A 26,980-nucleotide genomic window follows, 5' to 3' on the forward strand; every position below is an offset into this window, starting at 1 on the left:
GGGGCCAAACTTTGTTCATTTATTAGATCTTGTAAACATGGCAAAAACAACACCTTTCTCAGGCCAAAACAATCTTCCTAAAAGGTCTGCCGAGCACATGGAAAATAGCGTCTGTCCCATAGCTTTTGATTCAGTTCTGCACCAGACAAGTGAATAGACATATCAGTTATGAAGGCTTTGGCTGTTCAGGGTAACAATTCAGATATAATTTGGGTTGGAAAATACCATGTTTAAATGCTTTGCAAACATGTCTTGTTGATAGTCCTCAGTACTCAAGAGGGCGCTAGAGTTTCCTTCAAATGTCTGTGCCATTAAACCGGATGTTGTTATTCCTGAAAAGGGAGATTGGCTGTGGATGTTGCTTTTGTGGCAGCCAATTTCACTATTAACTTTCCGGTTCGAAAAAAAATCTTACGCATTCCTATCTTTCTCTAGTGTGCATAAAATAAGTCTCCAGGAGCATAAAGGAAGGTCGCTTGCCTCTCGAGTTCTGTCTATTTGAGTTCTCATGATGGTTGTGATTTAGTTCAATGACTCTTTGCATTTGAGTGCTTGTAAGACTCGCTTAGTGAGATGCAGTGAACACACAAGCTTATTGACATGGAGTCAGATTTGCTGGCCCATTGCAGACGACAGAGCAAGACTATTGTTATTTCCATGCAAGCATGTTTACTGGGACGGTTAGGTGCATCTGTATGGTGGACGGTGACCCAATGAAAGAGTCATTAAAATGTGATTTCTGCTTTTCGTCCCCTGTTCTTTCATTGTAGTGCAATTGCCTGAAAGCTGTTATGTCCAGGACCACTTGATCATGTACATTTTTTTTCTTTCTCTGCTTCTTTGTACCCTTTTTATTTTGTAATTATACCAAATGTAAATGTTGTATAATATTGTGCGTGCCAATCCCCTTCTCTGAGACTAAACTCATAAGTGCCAATTGTTGTCCAAATCACATGCGGACCGTGAAATTAGACACGGTCCCCTTTTAAAAATGAGTAAAACACTAAAGAAGAGAGTAAATGGATTTACTTTGTATTTAAGTTAGAAGATAAACTGCTGTTTTTCTCTTTTTTTGTAATTATTAACGCATGTGCTCTTTGTCCAGGTGGGAGTTGTGGGCTCAGACAAACATCCAAATCCTCAAGATGAGGACATTTATTTTACAACATTCTCGCCATATTTTATTGTTGTTTTTATTTGTATTTGTTTCATTTCAACCACTGTTGCCTGAACCTCATTCAAACATGGAAATGATTTTCATAACCGCCTTCTAAAAAAACAAAAAATGATAAAGTATCTGTTTTAAATTTAAATAAATTTGTTCCTATACTTGCTGATGGTCTTGTAACTTGTTTTCTTTGCAGTGCCTGAAATGCTGAAGTGTTGACCTGCTTTTAAAAAGATGTTTCAGTCATTTAGTTTTATCTGCATTATAATTTCAGCACATAAAGTCTCTCATGCCCTTTATTTTAAATTGTTTGCCAAATATGGTTGTTTTCTTGTCCAGAAGATTGCATAGAGGAAATACATAAATCGTAAAAACTTATATTACATTAATCCAAGGATGTGGTCTTCAACATACACCTGTAATATCTCCTCTGTTAGAGGTATTAATAACATGTTCAATACAGCGGAAGTGCTCCCATGGGTGCAGTTACTATTATTGCAGGTTGGGGTCGCTGTACACTTAACAGGAACAAAAGCAGCGCAATTCCAACACCTTCCACCGACAGAACGCACTTCCGGCCAGTTATTTCATCCATTTGGCATCTTAAAATGGGCCTCCTGAGCGCCACCTTAAATCCAGCATGCGCATGTACTAAAGTTCGAATCCTACTACGATGAAGGATTGTCTCATGAATATTAATGACGCAACGTGGCGTTCGCCCGCTAAGCCTCTCGGATTGGCTGCAATGCAAACGCGTCTAAACACAAACTGTTTGATTTCACAAATAAATCTTAATATTAGTAATACTATAATATTACATATACAGTTACTGTAAAACAAAAATATTTTGAGATGTTAAGTAGGTGTCAAAAAATATATATTTGGATCGCCAAAGAAGTGCAAAATAAAACAATGAAGCAAAAAATCCAAATAATAATAATTAAAAAATCAGCAGATTTATTACTTAGCATGAAGGCACATGAACGAGTCAGACCACGCATTAAATATTAATTAGATGACGTAACCATACGCTCCTGGAAGGAACACGGCGTAATTAATATTCATGAGTAAAGCCTTTCCTGTAGTAGAATCCGTAATGTAGCGTCTTGCATCACACGAGTCCGTCCATAAGAGTCCTGAAGCGGCGGAAGAGGCATGATTTCTCAAACGAAGGCTGCTCTTTCACCGCCTTAAACCAGACAGACGCAAGATTAGCACACACCATCAGATTTAGACGTTTTCCCCTCATTTTCAAACGCATTTTGTTAATTTCCTGCAGTATAAACTTATGTATTAGCTTTAGCCAGGTAGCTTGCATTTGGAAATTGGACAAGTATGACCAGCCTGGATTAATCGGCCTGTTTTGTGAAACCGCAATGTCACATACTGTAGTAAAGATAACCTGTTGTTTTTGTTATTCCAAAAGCAGAGCTGTCTGAAGTTGAGTTAGGTTTGTAAAACTGAACAAAATCCAGGAAAACTGGAGATCACAGCCAGGAAATCTGTTCAGGAGTGCAGACTAAACTCATCGGTTTAGACCAAATCAAGGCCGAACAAAGAGGACATCCATCCGAAGCCTTTCCATTTCATCTTCAGAAAGAGAATAAAGCACAAAAACAGGCTGATATGATGTTTCCACAATCCAGGCACTCGGTAAGTGTCTCCTTCTCCTTCATTCATGCTGATTGTCACACAGCAGGTGTTGTGGACATTCTATCACTTGATGGATTACCATGTTTTTTGACAAGCACCGTGCTAATAGCACGTTTTTCGAAATGGTACAATGCTAAAACGTGCCATGTTTTTAGATATATCCCTTTAATAAAATGCACTTTGGCAGAGCCATGATGCAGTGATGGTATCAGATGGCACTTACCTTTTATATATGAAATTCATGCTTTTTGTTGCATGTAAATACCATGCTATTTGAATATACTAATGATTTAGTGTTATGAAATTATCATTTGTACCGTGGTATTACCATTATTACTGCCACAGTAAGGGGCCATCCTGAGCTTTTCTGTTGTACCAGTCAAATAACTGATAATACCAGTTGTTTGTATTTATAATAAAGTGATGTCATTGATGTATATACATACACACACACATACATACATACTAGGGATATGCTGGTATAAAAGTTTGCTTTTAATGCTTTTATCACGGTATTCGGTATTATCACGCTATCGAAATTTATTTGCAAAGTGTTGTCATAATACAGTATAACCGGTTTAATAACTTTTTTTCTTATAACAAAAATAACTGAACATTTAAATACAATAAATCATACACAAAAATGTATAATTTACACAGATTAAAGTGCAAAAGAATTATAAAGACCAGTAGGTGTCATTTTACAATAAAATCTCATTAGTTAATCTTAGTTAATGCATTAAAGTGCCCCTATTATGGGTTATGAAAGGTTCATATTTTGGTTTCGGGAGTCCCCAATAGCAGGTTGACATGCATGCAAGGTCAAAAAACACTTTCATTTTCTTATAAAAAGCATTTATTTTTACCTTATTTGCTCAATGATTCGTTTTTCCAAACCCCTCCTTTGCGTGACGCTAATCTGTGGTGATTGGTCGATTTCATTTAAAGCAGCATTTGCTGCTTTCTGTACAGCGTTACCGAGGAAACGGCTATTTTTAACGCTCCAAAAGTGGCTCCTAGTGGCAAAGAATTTATTTGCATTTTCATTCAGACCACTGCGAAGATCAAGTTTTCCCAGGTCTGCGTGCGCAAACAAGCGGGTGAGCAATGTGCTAATGTTTCATGTTGACGTCAGCATGAAACGGCTTGGGATTCGTTTTAAAAACGACTGGTTTCACTGATTCAGAGTCGACTCTTTGAGAGACAATTGCTGCGTCCCAATTCGCCTACTTATACTATGCCCTAAAAGTATGTACTCTTTTTGTGAAGAAGTACATACTTTTGAGTATGTAGCAGAATACTAGGCACGCTTTGGGACGTACTACTTCGTCATAGCTGCGTCTTTGTCATCTTGTCACAGTTAACATCATCCACATTTAGTTTAATTTGATTTACTACCGTATTGGAGAGAAATGAACAGGCACATCGCGGCTCTTTCATGCCGAGAACTCTACTCATGTGTTTGTAATTTAAATGATGCATAATGATGCATTTAAAAGTTAACGACCTAACGTATCATTATAAAAGTTCACAGTGTTGCTGCAGATGAAGTATAACATGGATAACATAAATTTTTTTTTATCAGGTTAGACATTGATTATCACTTAAATCCCTTTCTCTACCTGTACATCGGTCACGCATGTCCGCCATGTTTGTAGTTTTTTAAACACTTTTTATGCATGTTTGTAGTTCTAATCGAATCCCCCGTCCACCGCGCAATGTGTTGTGGGCAATATTAGTGTGCATCGATCTGCACTTCCAATTCTAACCGTAAGTAGTAGACCATCGGGGAATCTTTGGCATACTTATTTAAACATACTATGATTTGGGACATATTAATTCTATTTTCGAATACTATTTAGCATGGATAGTTTGTGAATTGAAACTTTCAGATTTTCACTCGGCACTTTAAGATTTAAAACTTTGCAGTATGTTTTCATTCACTTAGAGCTGTGTTACACAAAGGTCATTTTTAATAGGTGCACTTTAACATTCATAATGAGCAATACCTACATGTTATTAATCTTTGTTAGAAAATACAACTCTTAGTTCATGTTAGCTCATTAAATAACATATTTGCAACTTTTGATTGTAACAATGTGTTATGAAATATTGGAATTACCTAAGATTGATTAATGTTTAGAATAATTTTTCATTGGCAGTTTAACTAATTAATTAACTAATGAAGCCCTGTAAAGTGACCAAACAATAATCAAAACACTCATGTTGTAGTCCAGATTAAGTTGAAAATAAATAGCCTATTAGGTCTAAATATTTAATTATTTGGTGCTGTGATGAACACCATAGCGAATGCAAAAAATCTGAATGGCTATTTAAATAATTTAAACGCGTTTAAGAAACAAAGTAGCAGCTGCTTTGTTTACAGGGTTTCCGGGGTAACGAACTGCATTTCTGCTGTTTAGCGCCATCTGCTGTCAGAGAGTGAATGTGCGCTTTCATCTAGCGCATCTCCTTCACATGCTCAGCGGTTTTGTGCATTGTGACCAGTTGTAAAGTATTCTTAAAAAGCATCTTGTTTGTGAACACTACTACTGAAAGACGTACATAAAGCATATTGTTTGAGTGCATTGTCAAAATGAGCCTCAGAACGCATTACTAATACTAATATTTATCAATAAAGTGTCATTAATTCCAATGGAATGTTCATTTATGCAAGATTTTTGCATCTAAATTTACATAAATTCATCTCATAGACATATTAGAAGACATCTTTGTATATTAATAAATTTTGCATTGCTATTTCATTGCATTTTCCTCTTACTATGTTTATTTCTTGTTCTCTGGCTGCTTTATTTCAGATATTTGGTCTTCATCTCATGAATCAGATGTCAGGTTTGCAGGTAGCATGTCTAAATGATAGTGTTTCTGGTTCAGGTAGAGTCTGAGATGTTTGTTTGCAGACCGGTTGCCTGGTTCCCTCCCTGTAGAGGCATAATTGTGTCGTTTCCATGAATTGTTCCTGTGCACACAGTGGGCAGCTTGTGTTAATGAGTCCCCAGTCATTATTTTGTTTGCACTCAAGCCTAATTGCCTTTTCCCCCCGTGCACACAGTCGTATGTGAACACACAAACATGGGAACGCTAAATGAAAACCTAACAAGTGGATGGATTTGGTGGTTTCTTTAATTGAGGTCTTTTTGCTATTCAGAGAGTAGATCTGGGAGAACATTTCAATCTTCAGCTAGTTTGGGATGTGTGCGAGGAAGTGAACGGGACGTTCTGACACTTGAACCCATAAAACTGAAATTTGAGTCTGAGAAACGTCCTGAAACAATATGATGGTGTTTTCTGTTGATATTGATTTAGCCGTACACATTTTTGTGTGTCTTCAGCACCTTGTCCAGAAATCTGTGAATGCCCATGGAAATTTTTCGCAATTTGAAACTACTTTTCTGTAGCTCAAATAATAGAGCGTGGCGCTAGCAACGCCAAGGTCATGGGTTCGATTCCCAGGGAAAGCAAGAGCTGATAAAATGTAAAAAAAAACTGTAAATTGAATGCAATGTAAGTCGCTTTGGATAAAAGCATCTGCTAAATGCATAAATATAAATGTACTAATAAGATCAAACAAGAATACTATTAAATAAGATTTCACTGTATTTATCTATTTTTATTATATTACAAATATTATGTATTATAATTTATGTACAGTATATCAGCTACATACGATTAATATTAAATAAATACATATTTAATCATTTATTAAATTACTTCAACATTTTAAACATACGTTTTTGTAATTTGATGTTTGTGTATGTATATATTACATAGAATATTATATCATTAATGTACACTAACCTAAATATATGTAAGATTAGATAATTTGATGTTTATATTATATATACACAAACTTTTATGAACGATATAACATTGATTATATATGTATGTGTGTGTGTATTTATTTAATATTAATTAAACGTACCTAGATATACATAATACATTTTAATATTCATAATATATAATAAATCTAAATATTAAAATTTATTTTTAAAATAATATCTTGTATCTTTTTTTCATATAATGTCAGTTTATTTCGTTTGTATAATTTTGGTTTAATCCTATTAGGGTTGTTTTCCAAAGTATGACAGTAACATTTCTTTAGCATCTTTTGTTGTTGTTGACAAGGCTCTAGTGTCTTAAAACAACAGATTATACCTCAACCACATTACAGTCGTTAATTTGACACGTCTTACTGCCTCTGATGAAGTGCGCTGACCAAACTTTGATCTTAAACCTCTCAGATTTCATCAGAAGTGGGAATCAGACGGAGATTAACTGCGGGATCCCAAATCTTGGATTAGGAGTTACAGCCGACTGCTCCGTTTAATCTCAGCCTCAAAGATTTACTGTGTTCTCTGGAATTCCGGATCTTCGGGATCAGTTTGATTTATCAAACCTCTAAAGTTACTTAAAAACAGACTTTCGGTCGATAGATTTAGTAACTTGTGGGACAAATCCTTCACAGAACTAGGAAGGGACGAATATTTAGCTGTAAACAGCGGTGCTCGTGCTCGCAGTCAGGACTGAGAATGAAAAACATGCAATTCTGAATTAAGTGTTTGTGAAACCATTACACTTCATTCAATTGTTGGTCCTTTTCGGCTTGTTTGTGGACGTCAGTCAGACCCAGTGGATTATGGGTAGGGATTACTGCTTCAGATGGGTTTGGTGTCCGTAAGAAGCTCTTCGTCAGATTGTGTTGACCATCCTCATCCTCTCTCCATCTGAACTCAACTCGGTGGAGATAATGGACAAAACTAGACTCCATTTCTCTAAATTCAGCAGCCGTCTTGTATTTTGTCTTTAAGGAACATTAGTTTTTCCTTTTTGTTTTCTTTTTTTTTTTTCTCCATAAAATCTAAAAAATGATGGTTCCAATTAGCTCCTGCTTACCTGTGATTATGTGCCAAAGTGAAGTACTTGGTGTTAAGGGTTTGTTCAAGTCTCTGACCCTGAGTTTGAGCAGCAACGACTAGGGTAATAACGACTCAGTAAAGCCGCTTCTGTGATTAGCGGTAAATCTCCATCACCTGCTTTCAGATGGAGCGGCATTTAATACACTTTACTGACGAGATGCGCATGACAATCGCATGCGATATATCGCCCAGCCCTAGTAACAACAGTGATGCTTCAATTGGCAAATACTAAAAGGATTTTATAATCTGATGCCATAAAGAACCTGCTTGACTTCCACAAAGAACCTTTTATACTCCTCTACATACTGGTGCTTTAAAGAATCCAGAAATCAAAACACTGATTTGAAGAACCTGTAACAAATCATCAAGAGCTTTAGAAGTGTCCAAAGAACCATATAACATTACATGCTTGTTTGAATATCCATTATTCTTAGTGTGATGAGTCATCTGGAAATTCTCAAACTCTGATTGTTGGTCAGTCGTCATATTCTGGGAAATTGGATGCAAGTGATTTGTGTTTTTTCAGCTTGTGATGTTTGGAACTGAGCCGTTGTTCAGATGTAATTGATGCAGTTCTTAACTCGTGTTATGATGTCACAGCATAATTGTTACATTTCGCTTTTGAATAGAAAGCCACTATTTAGCAGCTCTAATTGCAATTGTGACTTAATGTAATTAAAAAAAAAAGTTCCAGGTTTGCGTTGGTTGTTTGTAACTCTGCACAAATTGGCAACACATTTTGTGATTTATTTATCAGTATGACTATATAATAGTAATAATAATAATAATTTATTTAGCAATAATATTAATTATTTAAATATAAAAAATATATTGCTAATTTAAAAAAGTCAACCTTTGAAAATCATATAGTAATTGTAATAAGAAAATATTTTTATTTTATTAATTACTAATATTTATATTTTAAAATATTCTTTTAATATGAATCTATCTGGAACATTTTATTTAATTATTTATTTACTACCTATGCAATGCAATTTTTTTTTTAAAGTAATTAATTTAAACATTTTAGCCTGTTGCTCACCTTGCTCTGTTTGTTTACAACAAGCAAAACCCCTAAACTTTCTTTTAAAATTGAATCTATTAGTATAAGACTCTCTCTTTCAGACAAATGCGCGCACACGCACAGCAGTCTGGGTTCATTATGTGTGTATTGTGTTGTGAGGGTGGACAGGGGTCTGGTAGACATTATTAAGGACAACTGAATTAACAAGACCCCCTCTCACTACAACACCCCCAACAGAGAGAGAGGTTAATCCCTCTGGCACACACATGCACATGCTTTCATATTCTCTGAAATAATCACACTCACACACTTTCGGCTGTTAAGTGTGTGTGTGTGTGTGCAACCGCCGCCACACCCCGCCGCTGCTAATGTGTTTGTGAACCGCAGAAAGATCAGTCATACTGTGAAAAAACACACACACGCACTTATATATACGCTTGCACACATGAGCTTGAGTGTAATTACAAGACGGTTTTTGTCTGCGGTGCGCCGCTCCCCCCAAAACATCTCACTTCCTGTGCTACAACACACACACACACTAGCCGCAATTTCGGAGACAAAAAAAGCAGATAAGAGCCTGAGGGCTGTATGTGTGTGTGCGCAGCAGATGTCTGGGTCACTCAGGCCAAAGTCCCTCATTAGCATCACAAAGAGGGCAACAGCAGAGCCTTTAGCCCCGACAGCCTCCAGAAGAGAGGGAGATTTGATTTGTGTGTGTTATTCAATGCGGTTTCAGTCTTGAGGCTTTCATTTATTTTTATTTGTTTATTTTTTATTATAGAGGCTTTTTATTGTTTAATTTTCTCTGTTTTATTCTAGAGGCTTTTTTGTTTTTATATTCTAATTGTTTTATTCTAGAGACTGCTTTATTAATTTTAATAAACTTAATTTGTATTTGTTTCTAAAGTTTTTAATTGTCTTTCTGTTTCATTCTAAAGACCATATTTTATAAATAAATAAATATTAGGGGTGGCACGGTACACAGATGTCACGGTTCGGTACATACCTCGGTTCGGGGGTCACGGTCCGATACGATTTCGGTACAACAGGGAAAAAAAGAGAGAAATCTACTACGCTCAGTTTGTTTTCATTTATTTTGAACAGACAGTAGTGCAAATTACTATTTTTTTCCACCTAGATGTGAAAATACTAAATATTACATGTTATATTTACAAAATAATAAAATTAAATTGTTTTCATTGTGAGTGTACACAAATAAAATCAGACCTTTATACAGTGATTAAGACAATAAGTGTTTAAAGATGATTCTGCTGGTGTAAGGAAACAGTTGAAGTGATCGCGCCAGCATGCACAAAAAACACACGCATCAATTCCAGCATTGCTAACTTAACAGCGCATCAAAATAAAATGGTGTTTATCAAAATAAAATACAGTGAGCCAAACATCAGCGCACCCGACTCTGTGTCACCGTTGGAACGGTAATAGTTTAGCATTCAGATGCCTTACATCGCAAATATGGAATATTTGGATTTGTGCCGACTGAGAGCGGTAGGATACACGAGCACAAAGCCCAATTTCGCAAACAGTTGAGTGCGCAAGCCTTTGTCAGTCTATGCGAGAGACGTGTTCAGAATCAGCACTTGTTCATTATCTACTGGGCTTTGTTTTCAAGTGCGCAACTCTAAGGCTAGAAGGGATACGGATGGCATTTGCTGTTCTTCTGCTTACGGTTATCAAACAGCGTTGCATTACTGTGGGCGCCCCCTTCTGAATTGGGGGTGAATTGCCTGTATTCGTCGTAAGGCCTCATACACCGAACCGAGATGTCTGTACCGAGTACATGTACCGTGCCACCCTTTATATATATATATGTGTGTGTGTGTGTGTGTGTGTGTGTGTTTTGTTGTAGAGGCTTTGCTTTATTTTTAATTTTTAAAATTTCTTTAGTTATTTTTTCAGATTGTTTTGTGTGTTCTGTTTTTGAGTACATTTAACAATTTCTGTCATGACAACTCTTGGAGGGATTAGCATGGTAATGTACATGTTAATGTATTTGGTCTTGGCGGAATAGATCTGCTAGACTGCTGCTGCTGTGGCAGAGCAAGTACCGAGACTTGCTACTGCCAATACATCCACAACATGCTGCTGTGAGCGTGTAAGAAATACTGCTGCTGCAAAAATAACATGCATGAAATAACTCCCTATAGCATACATGAATCACCTCGTAGCAGATCTATACAGGTGGAGCTGGGGAAGGTGGAGAGTTTCTGAAGCACGCTGCGAACTGCTACAACAAGCTCTAGTCATATATTTGAATGTTGAGCAGAGAGCTCATTGGCTACCGATACAGGAGAGAACCAATCAGCTGTGCCATGTGATGATGATGTCATTAGGTCAGATTGAGTTAGACCCATCGGACTGCGCCATCTAGAGTTTCATGGCAGAGCTCTGTATATGAGTGATGCTTGCTTGTGTAAAACTCACAATGCTGTGATAATGCCAAGACTCCGGCTAATCAACATTATCGTTTTTTTTGTCTTTTTAGTCTGCAAGAAGTCACAGATCTTGTAGCTCCATTTGAAAACAGGTGATGGAGATTTAGAGCTTATCACAGAACCGTCTTTACTGACGAGATGTGCATGATTATCGCATGCAAAATATTGTGCAGCCATAGTGGGCACACTAGTGGCAGATTTTCTGCAAGCAAAAGAAAGCAAGGCATTGTTGAGCACGAACAAAGAAAAATAAAGCATCTCATTTTCCTTATTTGACCTGTTATGTGCAAATTAGTGTCAAAACGTGTTGTGTGAGTGTTGAAATATGCACAGGACTTCTGTCCTGTAGCGTGTGCCTGGCTTAAGGTGTTCTGACTGGGGTTTAGTGTCACTAATGTCATGCCAATAAAGCGCAGTAAGAGAGGGAATCTGGAGGAGGAGGAACAGCCTCAGGTGTTCAGCGGTCACAGGTGATGTCGCTGTGTCTCCTCTAATTGATTTCTAATAGCAGGACGAGACTAGAGGGATTTACTGAAATGCACACGCATCTCTCCTGCCCCTGGAGACACTATCATCTGGAGGAGAGACGTGGAGGGATGGTATGTGAGGGAGGAGATGGGGAAAAGTTTCAGTTTAAAACTTCATACTTTTCATGAAACAAATAGTTCTGCTTATGAAGACATTGTAAAATGGTAAATAAAAACGCGCATATTCATTCACTGTAAAAAAAAAAAAAAAAGTTGAGCCAACTTAAAATTTTAAAGCAACCAGCTTCAGCAGATTTTTGAGTTTTCTCAAGTTGTTGTTTTAAGTTTATACAACAAAAAGTTGAGAATCTCCTGCAAAAATAATTTGAGAGAGCTCAAAAATCTGCTGAAGCTGGTTGCAACATTTTAAGTTGGCTCAACTTTTTTTCTTTTTTTTTTTAACAGTGTTGAATTCTGCAACAAGGCACCAAGTATAAAGGTCAATAATACAAGTCCAACTCTCTATCCATTAGGCCACGACTGCCCCTGATTAATTAATAATGATGATGATTATTATTAACTCGTGTTGGAAATGAAAATAGTGTTTTTATCATATTGAATCTTTACTTCTGCTTTGTAAAATAAGATAAATATGAGGGAAGCTGCTTTTCGTGAATTGATGAAGAGCATTATTTCACAAGAGATGCATATTGACAAATGATTCTGCAGAGTTGTGTGTGTGTGTGTAAAGCAAGCATTCCCTGCTGAGATGTTTCGTGTTCCTCCCCTGGGCTCCTATTGTGTAAACACACACATGCATATGTTTATCCAGCAGTTTCTATGTATATCTGTCTGCTTGCCTATGAAGTACACTGAACACCGTTGCATATCCTGTTTCTCTCTTTCTAATGTGTGATGGTTTGTTCCTGTCTGTCTGGACTTAAAGGTCACAAGCCAATGACCCCTGGTAAAGCAGGTCAGAGGTGAAAAGCCAATGGCCCTTCTTTTCTATTTGCACGAAGCCCCCGTGTCGTCCCAAACCCGTAAAAGCTTCGTTCGTCTTTGGAACACAATTTAAGATATTTTGGATGAAAACCGGGAGGCTTGTGAGTGTCCCATTGACTGCCAAACATATGAAAAGCATCGTCAGAATAGTGCATCTGCCATCAGAGGTTCAACTGTAATGTTATGAAGCTACAAGAATACTTTTTGTACGCAAAGAAAAAAAAGACTATTCAACAATTCGTCTCCTTTGTGTCAGCATAGCGCCATTTTGGAGAATATCTGTTCTGTTCTGTGTCAGCCGCGCCACAAGGATATGTTGTTTTCTTTCAAATCAAAGTGTAAACAAACGTAGAAGACGGATCCGTGATGTGTGGCTTACACAGAACATCATACGCAGTTGAAGACACACAAAGCTTTAACGGGTTTGGAACAACATGGGGATAAGTGATTGACCACTTTCATTTTGGGGTGGAGTAACCCTTTAACCTACAACTTCCTAACCGATGCCTAGAACATTTAGAGGTCATGTTGAATCAAATCTCTCATCTGTTGTCCTTGTTTTTCAGGCTTCGTCTCAATCGACACAGCCACTCAAATTCACCACGTCAGACTCCTGTGATCGCATCAAAGACGAGTTTCAGTTCCTGCAGGCACAATATCACAGGTATACCCAACACTCACCAAATACTACTCAAAAGTTTCAAAAGTAAAAAAAAAAAAAAAAAGCATAAAGGAAATTAATGTTTATTCAGTAAGGATGCACTTAGCGGCTCAAAACTAACTTTTATAATGTTTCAGAAGATTTCTATTTTTAAATAAATACGGTTCAAACTTGCTATCCGTCAAAAATTCCTGGAAAGAAATGAGTCACAGTTTAAACACAAATATGAAGCAGCACAACTGTTTTCAACATTATTAATAGTAAGAAATGTTTCTTGAGCAGCATATTAGAATGATTTCTGAAGAATCATGTGACACTGAAGACTGGAGTAATGATCACAGCAATAAATCATTTAAAAGAAATTGAATTTTAAATTTCAAAATATTACTATTTTGCAGTATTTTTGATCAAATAAATGCAGCCTTTTTGAGCAGAAGAGACTTTCTCTTTAAAAGCATTAAGCAGGAGCATACCAAAAGCATTCATAGACTCAAAACTAGTTATTTAACACGACCTTGAGAAGCACAAGCAGTTTCTCTCCTCCTCACTCTCACTCTACACCCTAAAAACACCCTGCCCGTGTGAATTCCTCTCCGGGACGCTCAAATGGTGTGAACGCAGCCCCTCCTGGAAAAGCTTCCTGTCATCATCTGTCAGCACCAGAGATAAGAGCGATCACGGAGGCCATCCGGCCATCACACATCAGAGAAACCGCAGACGGAGGAAGGAAGAGGGAAATGGAGAAGGATAAACAGCAGAATGTGTTGATGTCTTTCAGATCTGTCGTCACCATCAGACCGCACTGCGGCGCTTTAGATTCGTTTAGACTTCACTCTCAGCGTCAATAGGCCATAACAGTTCACGGCCACTTCACCTTACAGCTCCATGTCACTGAGTATTTCCACAAGTAATGCTAATGAATGAGTGATTATTCTGTGGAGCTGCTTGTGATTGCATAATGTTGTTATTATTATTGCTTTAGTGATTAAAGACCTCATAAAATGGTCTGACAAATGCAATTTTCTCTCCTGTGTTGATGTTAGGGTGTGGGGATGGGCCGAGTCATTTATTTTAACCAGTCAGTCAGCTTTAGTTTACATCTCAGTCATAAACCATGATTTACTATGTGCTATTAGTCAGTGGCAGGTGTTGTTGGGGGAGGGACGTTCTCATTCTAGAGAGCATTTATAGATTTTTATATCCAAAATTTGACCATGAAAAGGTTTCCCAGCAGAGAGAGAATAGAATATAAGTATTTAAATGCATAAACATCATTTCATAGTATTTAATTGTAGGTATATGCTATTGTATTCTTTTAAAATAATTTAAGAAATTCAATTTTATTCAGTGACAATTTATTAAACTGATCAAAAAGATTCTATTTCAAATTAACTATCTTCTTTTGAAGTTTCTATTCATCAAGGAGTCCTCAAAGAAATGTATCATGGTTTTCACAAAAATATGAAGCAGCTCAACTGGTTTCAACATTAATAATTATCAGAAATGTTTATTGAGCAGTAAATTAGAATATTAGAATGATTTCTGAAGGATCATGTGACACTGAAGACTGGAGTAATGATGCTGAAAATTCATCGTTACATCACAGAAATAAATTACATTTTACAATATATTCAAAAAGAAAACGTTTTTTTTTTATTGCAATATTTCCAAAAAAAAAATACTTTTTTTTTTATCAAATAAATGCAGCCTTGTTTTTTTTTTTTTAAAGAGGTTCTTTCAATATTTTTTTTTTTTTTTTTTAAACGTGTAACTATTTAATATAAAAAGTTTTATATGAAGAAGAAAAACACATTCTTCTAAACACATGGCCAGCCAATCACAAGCCTGCATGAGGCAGTCCAGACAGGAAACTGGTTGTCATGGTGATAGAATGTTGCAGAATTCTTTCTGGCTTTTTTTTTTCCTTCTAGAGCAAGAGAGAGAAAGTGAGGTGAAGTGCAGCTGACAGCCTCAATGAAGTGTGTGTGTGTGTGTGTGAGGGTGAAGTGTAAATATTGAGCCTGTCATACACCGGCTGTGTCATTCAAACCATGAGAACATCTCTACATTTCCATTATTTAAAGATGCATCATGTAATTCGCAACATATAAACACATTTAACAAGAAGTGAGTAGTACATCTCACGTTGTCTTGTTTTTTTCTCTCTTTCTGTGTTTCAGTCTGAAGATGGAATGTGATAAACTGGCAAGTGAGAAATCTGAAATGCAGCGTCATTATATAATGGTGAGTAAAGCATGCATGTTTAAAATGATGTTATCAGACCTACAGTTATACGCAGATCATATGGAAGCTGTTTCCGCTGCAAATAAAACGAAGAATTCAACTTAATTTTGAGAAGAAGTGTCAGAAGTGTGTTTTTGAATAGTTTCTTATTTAGTTCTTATGTGCATTTCTTAATTTTTTTCGTTTGTTTGTTTTGGCTTTAGTTCTTATATAAATCACTTGTTCTTATGTCATGTGATTGAATGTTGTTTTTTGATTTTGTGTGTATGCCTGTGGGCGTCTCATTGATCAGTTGTATGAAGTGTGAACAGGAGTATTGACGTCTTGCTGACGGATCGATGTGAATGTGTGTCTGAGCCGGGACCGCTGAGATCTGAGTGATCGGCTGCTTTAGCCCAGAGCAAAGCTCCTAACCATGAGTCCAAATCACAGTCGGGCCGGGTTGCTCTGAAGCTTCAAGGAAACTGATGTTAAATTGATTTCTTTTGCTTGAAGAGATCGCTTTGCTCAAAGTGCCAGCGTTGTTTTAGTATTATTGATGTACTATTAATATTTTATATTCTTGTTTGATTATTTTGTAATATTTTCAGTTTTCATTTAAATTTTTAGTCATTTTATGTGCTTTTGCCATTTCAATTTCTTAAATATTACGATTTAGGTTTTTTTTTTTTTCAGTTTTAAGTTTTAGTTTTTATTTAATTCCAGTTTTTCAGTTTTACTTCCAGTTCCAGCTTCGGCTTATTTCACTCCAAGGCGATATTTGTAACGTTTTTCATCCAATGTTTATATTTTGTTAATTGCTTTAGTTTTAGTCAATCATGTCAAGCCTGGCTTTCCCAATGTGTTCATTTCGAATTTTGCCTTCTATTAGTACAGATGTCTTTGTCTTGCTGTTTTCGAGTCTTATAGAGACTTTACACATCATCATGAAGGATTGTCTTTGGGTTTAAGCTTTTTTATGAATATAAAGATTATATTCATTAGTCCTTTGCTGTTCTTGCTGCCTTCAATACACTTGTTTATACTGCCTCATTGAGACACATATAGGGTGGATTCGGGTGATTTTTATTAAAAAAATTTCTCATTTTGAGATGTCTCTGTTTATCCCAAATTTCCAAAAATGTGGCTGAAAATGTAAATATACAGTAAAGAAATATTGTGAAATATTATTACAATTTTAAATAGCTATTTTCTATTTGAGTATATTTAAAAATAATAATAATAATGTTCCTGAGATGGCAAAGCTGAATTTTTGATCTGTTTCTCTTTCCTGTTTCTCTGACTGCAGTATTATGAGATGTCATATGGACTCAACATTGAAATGCACAAACAGGTGAGAATCTGAATATTGTTTCAGAATCGGCACATGTTGCATCAAATGTGGGGCAAAGTTAAAGCATTATTATATTTGTAAAAAAAAAATTAATAAATACGGCAGGAGGATATGTAAACCTTTAGACTTATGTTTGTGCAAAATCTGCAGTTTCCTTTAAACCACAGGCTTATATGGTTTGTGCATATGCAGCGTCCTAGATTCAGTAGCGTCTTTCATCAAACACTGTCGGTCAGCATACATTATCATGACTGACTGTGTTGTTCATGTGTTTTTGTGCAACATCAGCAGCTTGTAAGCGCATCTCCCGCTACCTTATTATTGGATGTAAACCCCTGAGATGTGCTTGTGTTCTGTCCGCAGGCGGAGATTGTGAAGAGATTGAATGGAATCTGTGCTCAGGTGTTGCCTTACCTGTCTCAAGAGGTTAGACTGTGATTTATTTATGACACACTCTATAATAACACTCAACCTCATCAGTGACATAAATGTGCCGTTGGTTTGGGTCATGGGTTGCTTTTATGGACAGAAGAGGGTTTTGTTGGTTTTTGTATGCTGTGCTTTTTACCTGAAGATAAATGCATGCTGATATAAGTGTGTGTGTGTGTGTGTGTGTGTGTTTAGCACCAGCAGCAGGTCCTGGGGGCGATTGAGAGAGCCAAACAGGTCACCCCTCCTGAGATGAACTCAATTATTCGGGTAGGAACCTCACACCGTTCAACTTCAAGTGTTATTGTGTAGGACAGGCAGATTATTGCTAGAAAACTAAATCCTTGACTCCAATAACTAATAAACTAATAAATTTAGCCTCTCATTATTTGTATATCTATATACAGATATCCATAAAATATATCAATTTTTTAATTTTAGCCAGTTAGATTTAAAATGTTTTATACAATAATTAAAACTATTTTTTATCACTATCAAAAAAAGTGTTATATTGAGGAAAATCAGAGCAACAATCATCATTTCCAACTAGATTTTAAATGTTTTATGCAAGAATTAAAAACGTAAATTCTGCTCTTTTAATATTAATAATTGTTTTTGCACCAAACAAAGTCAAGGATGAATTATAGTTTATATATATATATATATATATATATATATATATATATATATATATATATATATATATATATATATATATATATATATATATATATATATATATATATATATATATATATATATATATATATATATATATATATATATATATATATATATATATATATATATATATATATATATATATATATATATATATATACAGACATGCAGACATACAGACATACATACAGACATGCAGACATAGACATGCAGACATGCAGGCATGCATGCATACATGCAGACAGACATGCAGACAGACATGCATACAGGCATGCATACATACATGCAGACATACATACATGCAGACAGCAGACATGCATACATGCAGACATGCAGACATACATACAGACATGATCGAAAGTTTGGGAACCCCTTGCAGAAAATGTGGATAATTTTACCAAAATAAGAGAATATAGTCCACAAGACAAAAAAATAGCTGAAATTATTAAAATAACCACATTCAAGAGTTTGGGAACCCTTGGTTCTTAATACTGTGTGTGGTTACCTGGATGATCTACGACTGTTTTTTGTTTTGTGATGGTTGTTCATGAGTCCCTTGTTTGTTCTGAACAGTTAAACTGAGCACTGTTCTTCAGAAAAATCCTCCAGGTCCTGCAGATTCTTCAGTTTTCCAGCATCTTTTGCATATTTGAACCCTTTCCAGCAGTAACTGTATTATTTTGAGATCCACCTTTTCACGCTGAGGATGATTGAGGGACTCAAACACAACAATTAAAAAAGGTTCAAACATTCACTGATGCTCCAGAAGGAAACACGATGCATTAAGAGCCGGGGGGTGAAACAACCTCATGAACTCATGAACAACCATCACAAAACAAAAAAACAGTCGTAGATCATCCAGGTAACCACACACAGTATTAAGAACCAAGGGTTCCCAAACTTTTGAATGTGGTTATTTTAATAATTTCAGCAATTTTTTTGTCTTGTGGACTATATGTAAACATCTTTTATGGAAAATATCTTACTCAGGACAGTACTAAATAAAAAATAACATGCATTTTGAATGATCTCTCTTATTTTGGTAAAATTATCCACATTTTCACAGATTCTGCAAGGGGTTCCCAAACTTTCGCATGCCTGTGTGTGTGTGTATATATATATATATATATATATATATATATATATATATATATATGTATATGTATATATATATATATATGTGTATATATATATATATATATATATATATATATATATATATATGTGTATATGTAATGTATTTCCATTAATATTTTTTGAGTGATGGCACAAGCGAATCGTTGAATCATTAAAATAGACAACAAATAGTTTTTGTAACCAGCATCACTATTAAAAAAATCTTGATTCTCAAACTCCTTAGACAAAATAATAGCAAAAACAGTGTCAAAATAAATGACAAAAAGTGCATTGAAATCATTATATTCTTATCAGTAAGTGTTGTAAATGCAAAGTAATGCGAGTACATTTATTCTGCAAAATAATCTGTCATAACCGCAAACATGCAATTAAATGTATGCGAGTCAACAGTATGTGATCTTTCTCTAACCTTCACGGATGTTTGTTTGTTTGTTTGTTGGTGTAAACGCAGCAGCAGCTTCAGGTTCACCAGCTCTCTCAGCTTCAGGGTTTGGCGTTACCCATGACCCCTCTGCCCCTGGGCTTGAATCCGCACACCCTGCCCGCCGTCACCTCCAGCTCCGGCCTCCTGTCGCTGTCCAGCATCCTCGCGTCTCACGCGCACCTGGCCAAGGAGGACAAGAGCTCCCGCGACGGGGCCGAGGGCCACCGCGAGGACGACGCAGACAAATCTGACTAGCCTTCATAGAGACGCTTTGATTCTGTGCAGAAAGAGGCAAAAACTACTCCTTCTGTTTACTCCTTCTCCTTCACCGGATTGGGTATGATTCAATATCTCTCTCTCTCTCTCTCTCTCTTTTACTGCAGCGAATCTTTATTCTGTTTGATTTATTTGCTTTTCATTAGTGGTGTTTGCTTAGGCTCTATTTTTATTGCTCATACTTGGGGTTAGTGATTTGATCAAACCCCTATCCCGAAGTATTCAACTTCAGCATGTAACATACCTCAAATCGTGTGTCTTGTTGAGGAGAGGTGTATTATTACTGTAAGTGACTTAATGATTTTTCCTGGCAGACAATAAAATGGGTGGAAAATTCCATAGATACTGACGGAGAGACCCAAACTGTATCCAGAGACCTGAATATAATAGAAACTTCATGATGCACTCTTAGGAGTCACCCAGAATGCCCTGGCAGTGCTCCAGCACCCAAAACACGTGTAAACGACCACTAAGACACACAGTTTAGAAACCACACAGCAACAGCCTCCAGCAGTCAATTCCTCTGGTACCTACTAGTCAATATATTTCATCATATTGTATTCTGGGCGTACCTAGTTAAGGGTTTTAACACTCTAGTGACCCTTTCACAGGAATTAATTCACGTGTTTTACATAAGACGACGCTATGTCTATACTGCCCTCAGAAAGGTGTCTGTGTAGGACAGTGACGGGCCTGAAAACAGTTTTGACAAAAACAAGAGATTTTCCCAATTCAGACCCACATCCTCGTGTCATTTCTGTGGAAAAGTGGTTTGTTTTTCTGTTTGCAGTGAATGTGTTTCCGTGTGTGACCAGCAGGTGGCAGCCTGTGTGTGTGTGTGTGTGTGTGTGTGTGTGTTGAATGGTGTGCAGCTGTAATAGGTTCTTTGAAATGGCATACTATTATCCGACTACTACAGCAGTGGTTCTCAGTAGATTTCAGTCTTGAACCTTGATTTGATGTGTTTTTAGCTGATACTAAAGTTCAGTTATTATTAATGACTACAATTATGTTATTAGTGACTAAAAAGGTTTTAAATTCAATTATCATTAACATTCAAATGATTGAACTTTAAACTAAAATACAAAAACAAATCAAGACTCAAGACTCAAATTTATGTCTTATATAATAGTATAATAAATCCAATAAAAATACAAGAATTAAATATTATTTATTTTAATCACACTTTACAATAAGTTTTCATTTAATGCATTATCTAGCATGAACTAATAATGAACAGTGTATTTTTAGCGCACTTGTTAACCTTTGATAATGTTAGTGAATAAATATGACTTCACAGTTAATGTTAACTAAGATTAATAAATGCTGTATTAGTATTGTTCATGTTAACATTATTGTAAAGCGTTATCAATATCAATGCTCACAGTTTCTCTTAATAAAAAATCAGCTTTGTCATCATTTTCAAAGACAGTTTAATAAATATAACGGTTTATTTTTTTTTATTTTTTTTTTACTTGCTGAATTAAACCTGGAAACAGATGAGGTCGCCCCAGTGTAACACAGTACATGCTGCACAGTTAGTGGTATGCTAGTATTCAGGCTGTTTTAAAGACGAGACTACCTAAGGTTGTACATATGCACGGGTGCATTGTGGGTATTTTCTAATTGTGTGTTCCCGGACATTTATTTCTTGTCCCATTATTCCTTTGTGTTTTTTTGTTTTTCAGCACACCAGTGCAGATGTATACTAAGAAACGCTCACCGTTGAGCCCTGGATTGCTTATTTTAATCTGTTAATGAAGTTTTCTGATTTTATTCTTTAGATATTTTTCCAGCTGATTTCGTTTGATCTCAAAAACCAACGGCCAATTTATATACATGTATAAATATATCAATATACATTTAATTTTGTAAACATTTTTGTATGTATAAAGCTATGTTCATGGTGTATGTGGCCCGGAGGACATTTAGCGCAGAAATCTATGATCATTTAATAGTCAAGTCAAACATTTCCGCTCTGATTTGTTTAAATGTGTGTAGCACTGGCTGGTCTCGACTAGTTATAGCTGCTAAAGGATAAATGATTTGTTCAGCGGTTCGGACTTGGTCTCAATCTCATGAACATCAGCTGAAAAAGACGAGGTTGTTACGTAAATCCATTGACGCGAGCGATTCCTGAAGCCTCCCTCTTCTGATGCTTCTCATCTGATATTTGCCACATTTTGGAGCTTTGTAGTAGTTTTTTAAAATGTGTGTGTGTTGATGTGACATGATGTAATTGATGGAAATGTATGTTTGTGTTGATAAACCGCTATTATAACTTCATTTAAAGACGATTTGTTGGAAGAAAAAGGTTAAGACATTTACTATGAATGAGAGATTGAGCAGTAAGGAAGTATTTATGGTGCCTTACAAATAAAAGATTCATTGGACCTTTATCAGTGCTGCTGTGTGGGTTTCATTTATTTATATATATATATGTATATATATGTGTGTGTGTGTGTGTGTGTGTGTGTCATCCTCTCCACTCTCCAAACATTAAAATAATAATTTAATAATAAAAATGTAAATAATTTTTCACATTTTTTAACTTATTTATTTGCTTAAATGAATACTTTTATTCAGCAAAGATGCATTAAAATGATCAAAAGTGACAGTAAAGACATTTGTCACAAGATTTCTATTTTAAATAAATGCTGTTCTTTTGAACTTTCTATTCATCAAAGAATCCTGAAAAATAAAATGCATCATGCAAATCAGCATTTTAGAGTGATTTCTGAAGGATCGTGTGACTGAAGACTTGAGTAATGATGCTGAAAATTCAGCTTTGCATCACGAGTAAATTACATTTTGAAATATATTCACATAGAAGACTTATTTTAAATTGTACTAATTCACAAAATTAGTTTTATATTTTTGATTAAGTCCAGCTAAATAAAATCTCACTGACTCCAAACATTTAAAGAGTAGTGTACATGCATTTTCATTAAAACACGAGCTGACATATAAAGGTTAATATTTTAGTATTGGACTGTATATCATTGCATTGATCCAAGAGCAGAACTATTTCTTTTTCAGGAGAGTTTCTGTTCTGTACAGCAGGTGCTGCTGTTGCTTCACTGTAATGCATGCTTTGCACAGTACTGGTGGTGATATTTCATTAATACTAGAGCAAAATCCTTCCTTCAGTATTGAGTGTATCAACATTAAACATGCCATCAAAATTATTAAATTGCATATTTGTTTATAGTCTAAATCGCTGATGAAGCAGAAACGGTTTATGTTTGTCCAGCTTCATTTGTGTGTGTTATGAGTAGTCTGTCCAAAACAAGCTGAAATTACAGTCATCAGTGTATCTCATTTTCATCTGCTCGACAGCGTCGCTTTAGAAGCACACCATTAACCTGAACGCTTCATCAGCACTGTGTCAGCATCTATAGAAGGATCATTAGCATATCAGGCATTAAACCACAGATCACATAGAACTTACCATTTTTGTGCACTTTTGATGCACTTTTCATGCTTTTAAATTTTCTTTTTTCTTTTTGCTTAAGTTTTAATTTGTTATTTGATTTGTTAACTGATCTCAGTAGCCCCTCACTGCAGAAGATCCAGGGGTTGGCTCTGCATCTAGGGGGTGGAGATGGGTAGGTTTAGGGATCAGGGGGTGGAGACGGGTAGGTTTAGGGTTGAGGATGGGTGAGTTTAGGGATCAGGGGGTGGAGATGGGTGGGTTTAGGGATCAGGGGGTGGAGACGGGTAGGTTTAGGGTTGAGGATGGGTGAGTTTAGGGATCAGGGGGTGGAGATGGGTGGGTTTAGGGATCAGAGGGTGGAGACGGGTAGGTTTAGGGTTGAGGATGGGTGAGTTTAGGGATCAGGGGGTGGAGACGGGTAGGTTTAGGGTTGAGGATGGGTGAGTTTAGGGATCAGGGGGTGGAGATGGGTGGGTTTAGGGATCAGGGGGTGGAGACGGGTAGGTTTAGGGTTGAGGATGTGTGAGTTTAGGGATCAGGGGGTGGAGACGGGTAGGTTTAGGGTTGAGGATGGGTGAGTTTAGGGATCAGGGGGTGGAGATGGGTAGGTTTAGGGATCAGGGGGTGGAGACGGGTGGGTTTAGGGATCAGAGGGTGGAGACGGGTAGGTTTAGGGTTGAGGATGGGTGAGTTTAGGGATCAGGGGGTGGAGATGGGTGGGTTTAGGGATCAGAGGGTGGAGACGGGTAGGTTTAGGGTTGAGGATGGGTGAGTTTAGGGATCAGGGGGTGGAGACGGGTAGGTTTAGGGTTGAGGATGGGTGAGTTTAGGGATCAGGGGGTGGAGATGGGTGGGTTTAGGGATCAGGGGGTGGAGACGGGTAGGTTTAGGGTTGAGGATGTGTGAGTTTAGGGATCAGGGGGTGGAGACGGGTAGGTTTAGGGTTGAGGATGGGTGAGTTTAGGGATCAGGGGGTGGAGATGGGTGGGTTTAGGGATCAGGGGGTGGAGACGGGTAGGTTTAGGGTTGAGAATGGGTGAGTTTAGGGATCAGGGGGTGGAGATGGGTAGGTTTAGGGATCAGGGGGTGGAGACGGGTAGGTTTAGGGTTGAGGATGTGTGAGTTTAGGGATCAGGGGGTGGAGATGGGTAGGTTTAGGGTTGAGGATGGGTGAGTTTAGGGATCAGGGGGTGGAGATGGGTGGGTTTAGGGATCAGGGGGTGGAGACGGGTAGGTTTAGGGTTGAGGATGTGTGAGTTTAGGGATCAGGGGGTGGAGACGGGTAGGTTTAGGGTTGAGGATGGGTGAGTTTAGGGATCAGGGGGTGGAGATGGGTGGGTTTAGGGATCAGGGGGTGGAGACGGGTAGGTTTAGGGTTGAGGATGGGTGAGTTTAGGGATCAGGGGGTGGAGATGGGTGGGTTTAGGGATCAGGGGGTGGAGACGGGTAGGTTTAGGGTTGAGGATGTGTGAGTTTAGGGATCAGGGGGTGGAGATGGGTAGGTTTAGGGTTGAGGATGGGTGAGTTTAGGGATCAGGGGGTGGAGATGGGTGGGTTTAGGGATCAGGGGGTGGAGACGGGTAGGTTTAGGGTTGAGGATGTGTGAGTTTAGGGATCAGGGGGTGGAGACGGGTAGGTTTAGGGTTGAGGATGGGTGAATTTAGGGATCAGGGGGTGGAGATGGGTGGGTTTAGGGATCAAGGGGTGGAGACGGGTAGGTTTAGGGTTGAGGATGTGTGAGTTTAGGGATGAGGGGGTGGAGATGGGTAGGTTTAGGGATCAGGGGGTGGAGATGGGTGGGTTTAGGGATCAGGGGGTGGAGACGGGTAGGTTTAGGGTTGAGGATGGGTGAATTTAGGGATCAGGGGGTGGAGATGGGTGGGTTTAGGGTTGAGGATGGGTGAGTTTAGGGATCAGGGGGTGGAGATGGGTGGGTTTAGGGATCAGGGGGTGGAGACGGGTAGGTTTAGGGTTGAGGATGTGTGAGTTTAGGGATCAGGGGGTGGAGACGGGTAGGTTTAGGGTTGAGGATGGGTGAGTTTAGGGATCAGGGGGTGGAGATGGGTGGGTTTAGGGATCAGGGGGTGGAGACGGGTAGGTTTAGGGTTGAGAATGGGTGAGTTTAGGGATCAGGGGGTGGAGATGGGTAGGTTTAGGGATCAGGGGGTGGAGACGGGTAGGTTTAGGGTTGAGGATGTGTGAGTTTAGGGATCAGGGGGTGGAGATGGGTAGGTTTAGGGTTGAGGATGGGTGAGTTTAGGGATCAGGGGGTGGAGATGGGTGGGTTTAGGGATCAGGGGGTGGAGACGGGTAGGTTTAGGGTTGAGGATGTGTGAGTTTAGGGATCAGGGGGTGGAGACGGGTAGGTTTAGGGTTGAGGATGGGTGAGTTTAGGGATCAGGGGGTGGAGATGGGTGGGTTTAGGGATCAGGGGGTGGAGACGGGTAGGTTTAGGGTTGAGGATGGGTGAGTTTAGGGATCAGGGGGTGGAGATGGGTGGGTTTAGGGATCAGGGGGTGGAGACGGGTAGGTTTAGGGTTGAGGATGTGTGAGTTTAGGGATCAGGGGGTGGAGATGGGTAGGTTTAGGGTTGAGGATGGGTGAGTTTAGGGATCAGGGGGTGGAGATGGGTGGGTTTAGGGATCAGGGGGTGGAGACGGGTAGGTTTAGGGTTGAGGATGTGTGAGTTTAGGGATCAGGGGGTGGAGACGGGTAGGTTTAGGGTTGAGGATGGGTGAGTTTAGGGATCAGGGGGTGGAGATGGGTGGGTTTAGGGATCAGGGGGTGGAGACGGGTAGGTTTAGGGTTGAGAATGGGTGAGTTTAGGGATCAGGGGGTGGAGATGGGTAGGTTTAGGGGTGGAGATGGGTGGGTTTAGGGATCAGGGGGTGGAGACGGGTAGGTTTAGGGTTGAGGATGTGTGAGTTTAGGGATCAGGGGGTGGAGACGGGTAGGTTTAGGGTTGAGGATGGGTGAGTTTAGGGATCAGGGGGTGGAGATGGGTGGGTTTAGGGATCAGGGGGTGGAGACGCGTAGGTTTAGGGTTGAGAATGGGTGAGTTTAGGGATCAGGGGGTGGAGATGGGTAGGTTTAGGGGTGGAGATGGGTGGGTTTAGGGATCAGGGGGTGGAGATGGGTAGGTTTAGGGTTGAGAATGGGTGAGTTTAGGGATCAGGGGGTGGAGATGGGTAGGTTTAGGGGTGGAGATGGGTGGGTTTAGGGATCAGGGGGTGGAGACGGGTAGGTTTTGGTAAATGTAAGGTGGGAGGAGTTGGATCTAGATCCAACCACACCCCCTGGATCTTGTGTTCTTCAGTGAGGACCATCTCACTGATCTGGGGCCTGTTTCATAAAACAAGTTTACCAAAATAAGCCAGGCTTATTTCAGTTAGTCTGACTTATTTTGAACCAAATCAACGGACAATAAGCCAGACTAACTGAAATAAACCTGGTTTATTGGTAAACTTGTTTTATGAAACAGGCCCCTAGTTTCCTTGTGACTTTTCAGGTGTTTTTGTCTATTCATTTATTTGTTATTTTTACCTTATTGGTTATTTTTTAAGTGATTTTCAGTTATTTTAATATTTTCATTAATTGTTTTAGTTTTTTATTCATTTTTAACTTATTTATTTGATATTGTCTATTATTT

The 26,980-nt window shown here is 38.1% G+C and overlaps 1 protein-coding gene across 4 annotated transcripts; it reads left to right on the forward strand.

Annotated features, from left to right (window-relative positions):
- Positions 1–2,251: 2,251 nt before the first annotated feature.
- On the forward strand, positions 2,252–22,300 carry LOC306881817 (TLE family member 5-like). Of its 4 annotated transcripts, none has more exons than XM_079436105.1 (8): positions 2,252–2,501; positions 2,598–2,821; positions 13,277–13,374; positions 15,552–15,615; positions 16,904–16,948; positions 17,312–17,374; positions 17,573–17,647; positions 19,650–22,299. In XM_079436105.1, exons 2-8 carry the CDS (start codon positions 2,795–2,797, stop codon positions 19,872–19,874), a joined length of 597 nt encoding a protein of 198 aa, XP_079292231.1. In that variant the 5' UTR covers positions 2,252–2,501; positions 2,598–2,794; the 3' UTR covers positions 19,875–22,299. The 4 variants fall into 4 exon arrangements, with proteins under 4 accessions (XP_079292231.1, XP_079292230.1, XP_079292228.1 ...); XM_079436104.1 differs by having other exon boundaries at positions 2,272–2,501; positions 2,595–2,821; positions 19,650–22,300; XM_079436102.1 differs by having other exon boundaries at positions 2,272–2,501; positions 2,595–2,821; positions 19,647–22,293.
- Positions 22,301–26,980: the final 4,680 nt, after the last annotated feature.

The sequence above is a fragment of the Barbus barbus genome (genome assembly GCF_936440315.1).
Source record: "Barbus barbus genome assembly, chromosome: 15".
In the NCBI taxonomy this organism is placed as follows: Eukaryota; Metazoa; Chordata; class Actinopteri; order Cypriniformes; family Cyprinidae; genus Barbus; species Barbus barbus.

Bases quoted from the DNA above. Each gene is read 5' to 3' on its own strand.
- LOC306881817 (XM_079436102.1), top strand. From the start codon at position 2,795: ATGATGTTTCCACAATCCAGGCACTCG. The intron at 2,822-13,276 runs GTAAGTGTCTCC...CTTGTTTTTCAG, and splicing joins TTCCACAATCCAGGCACTCG to GCTTCGTCTCAATCGACACA. The intron at 15,616-16,903 runs GTGAGTAAAGCA...CTCTGACTGCAG, and splicing joins TGCAGCGTCATTATATAATG to TATTATGAGATGTCATATGG.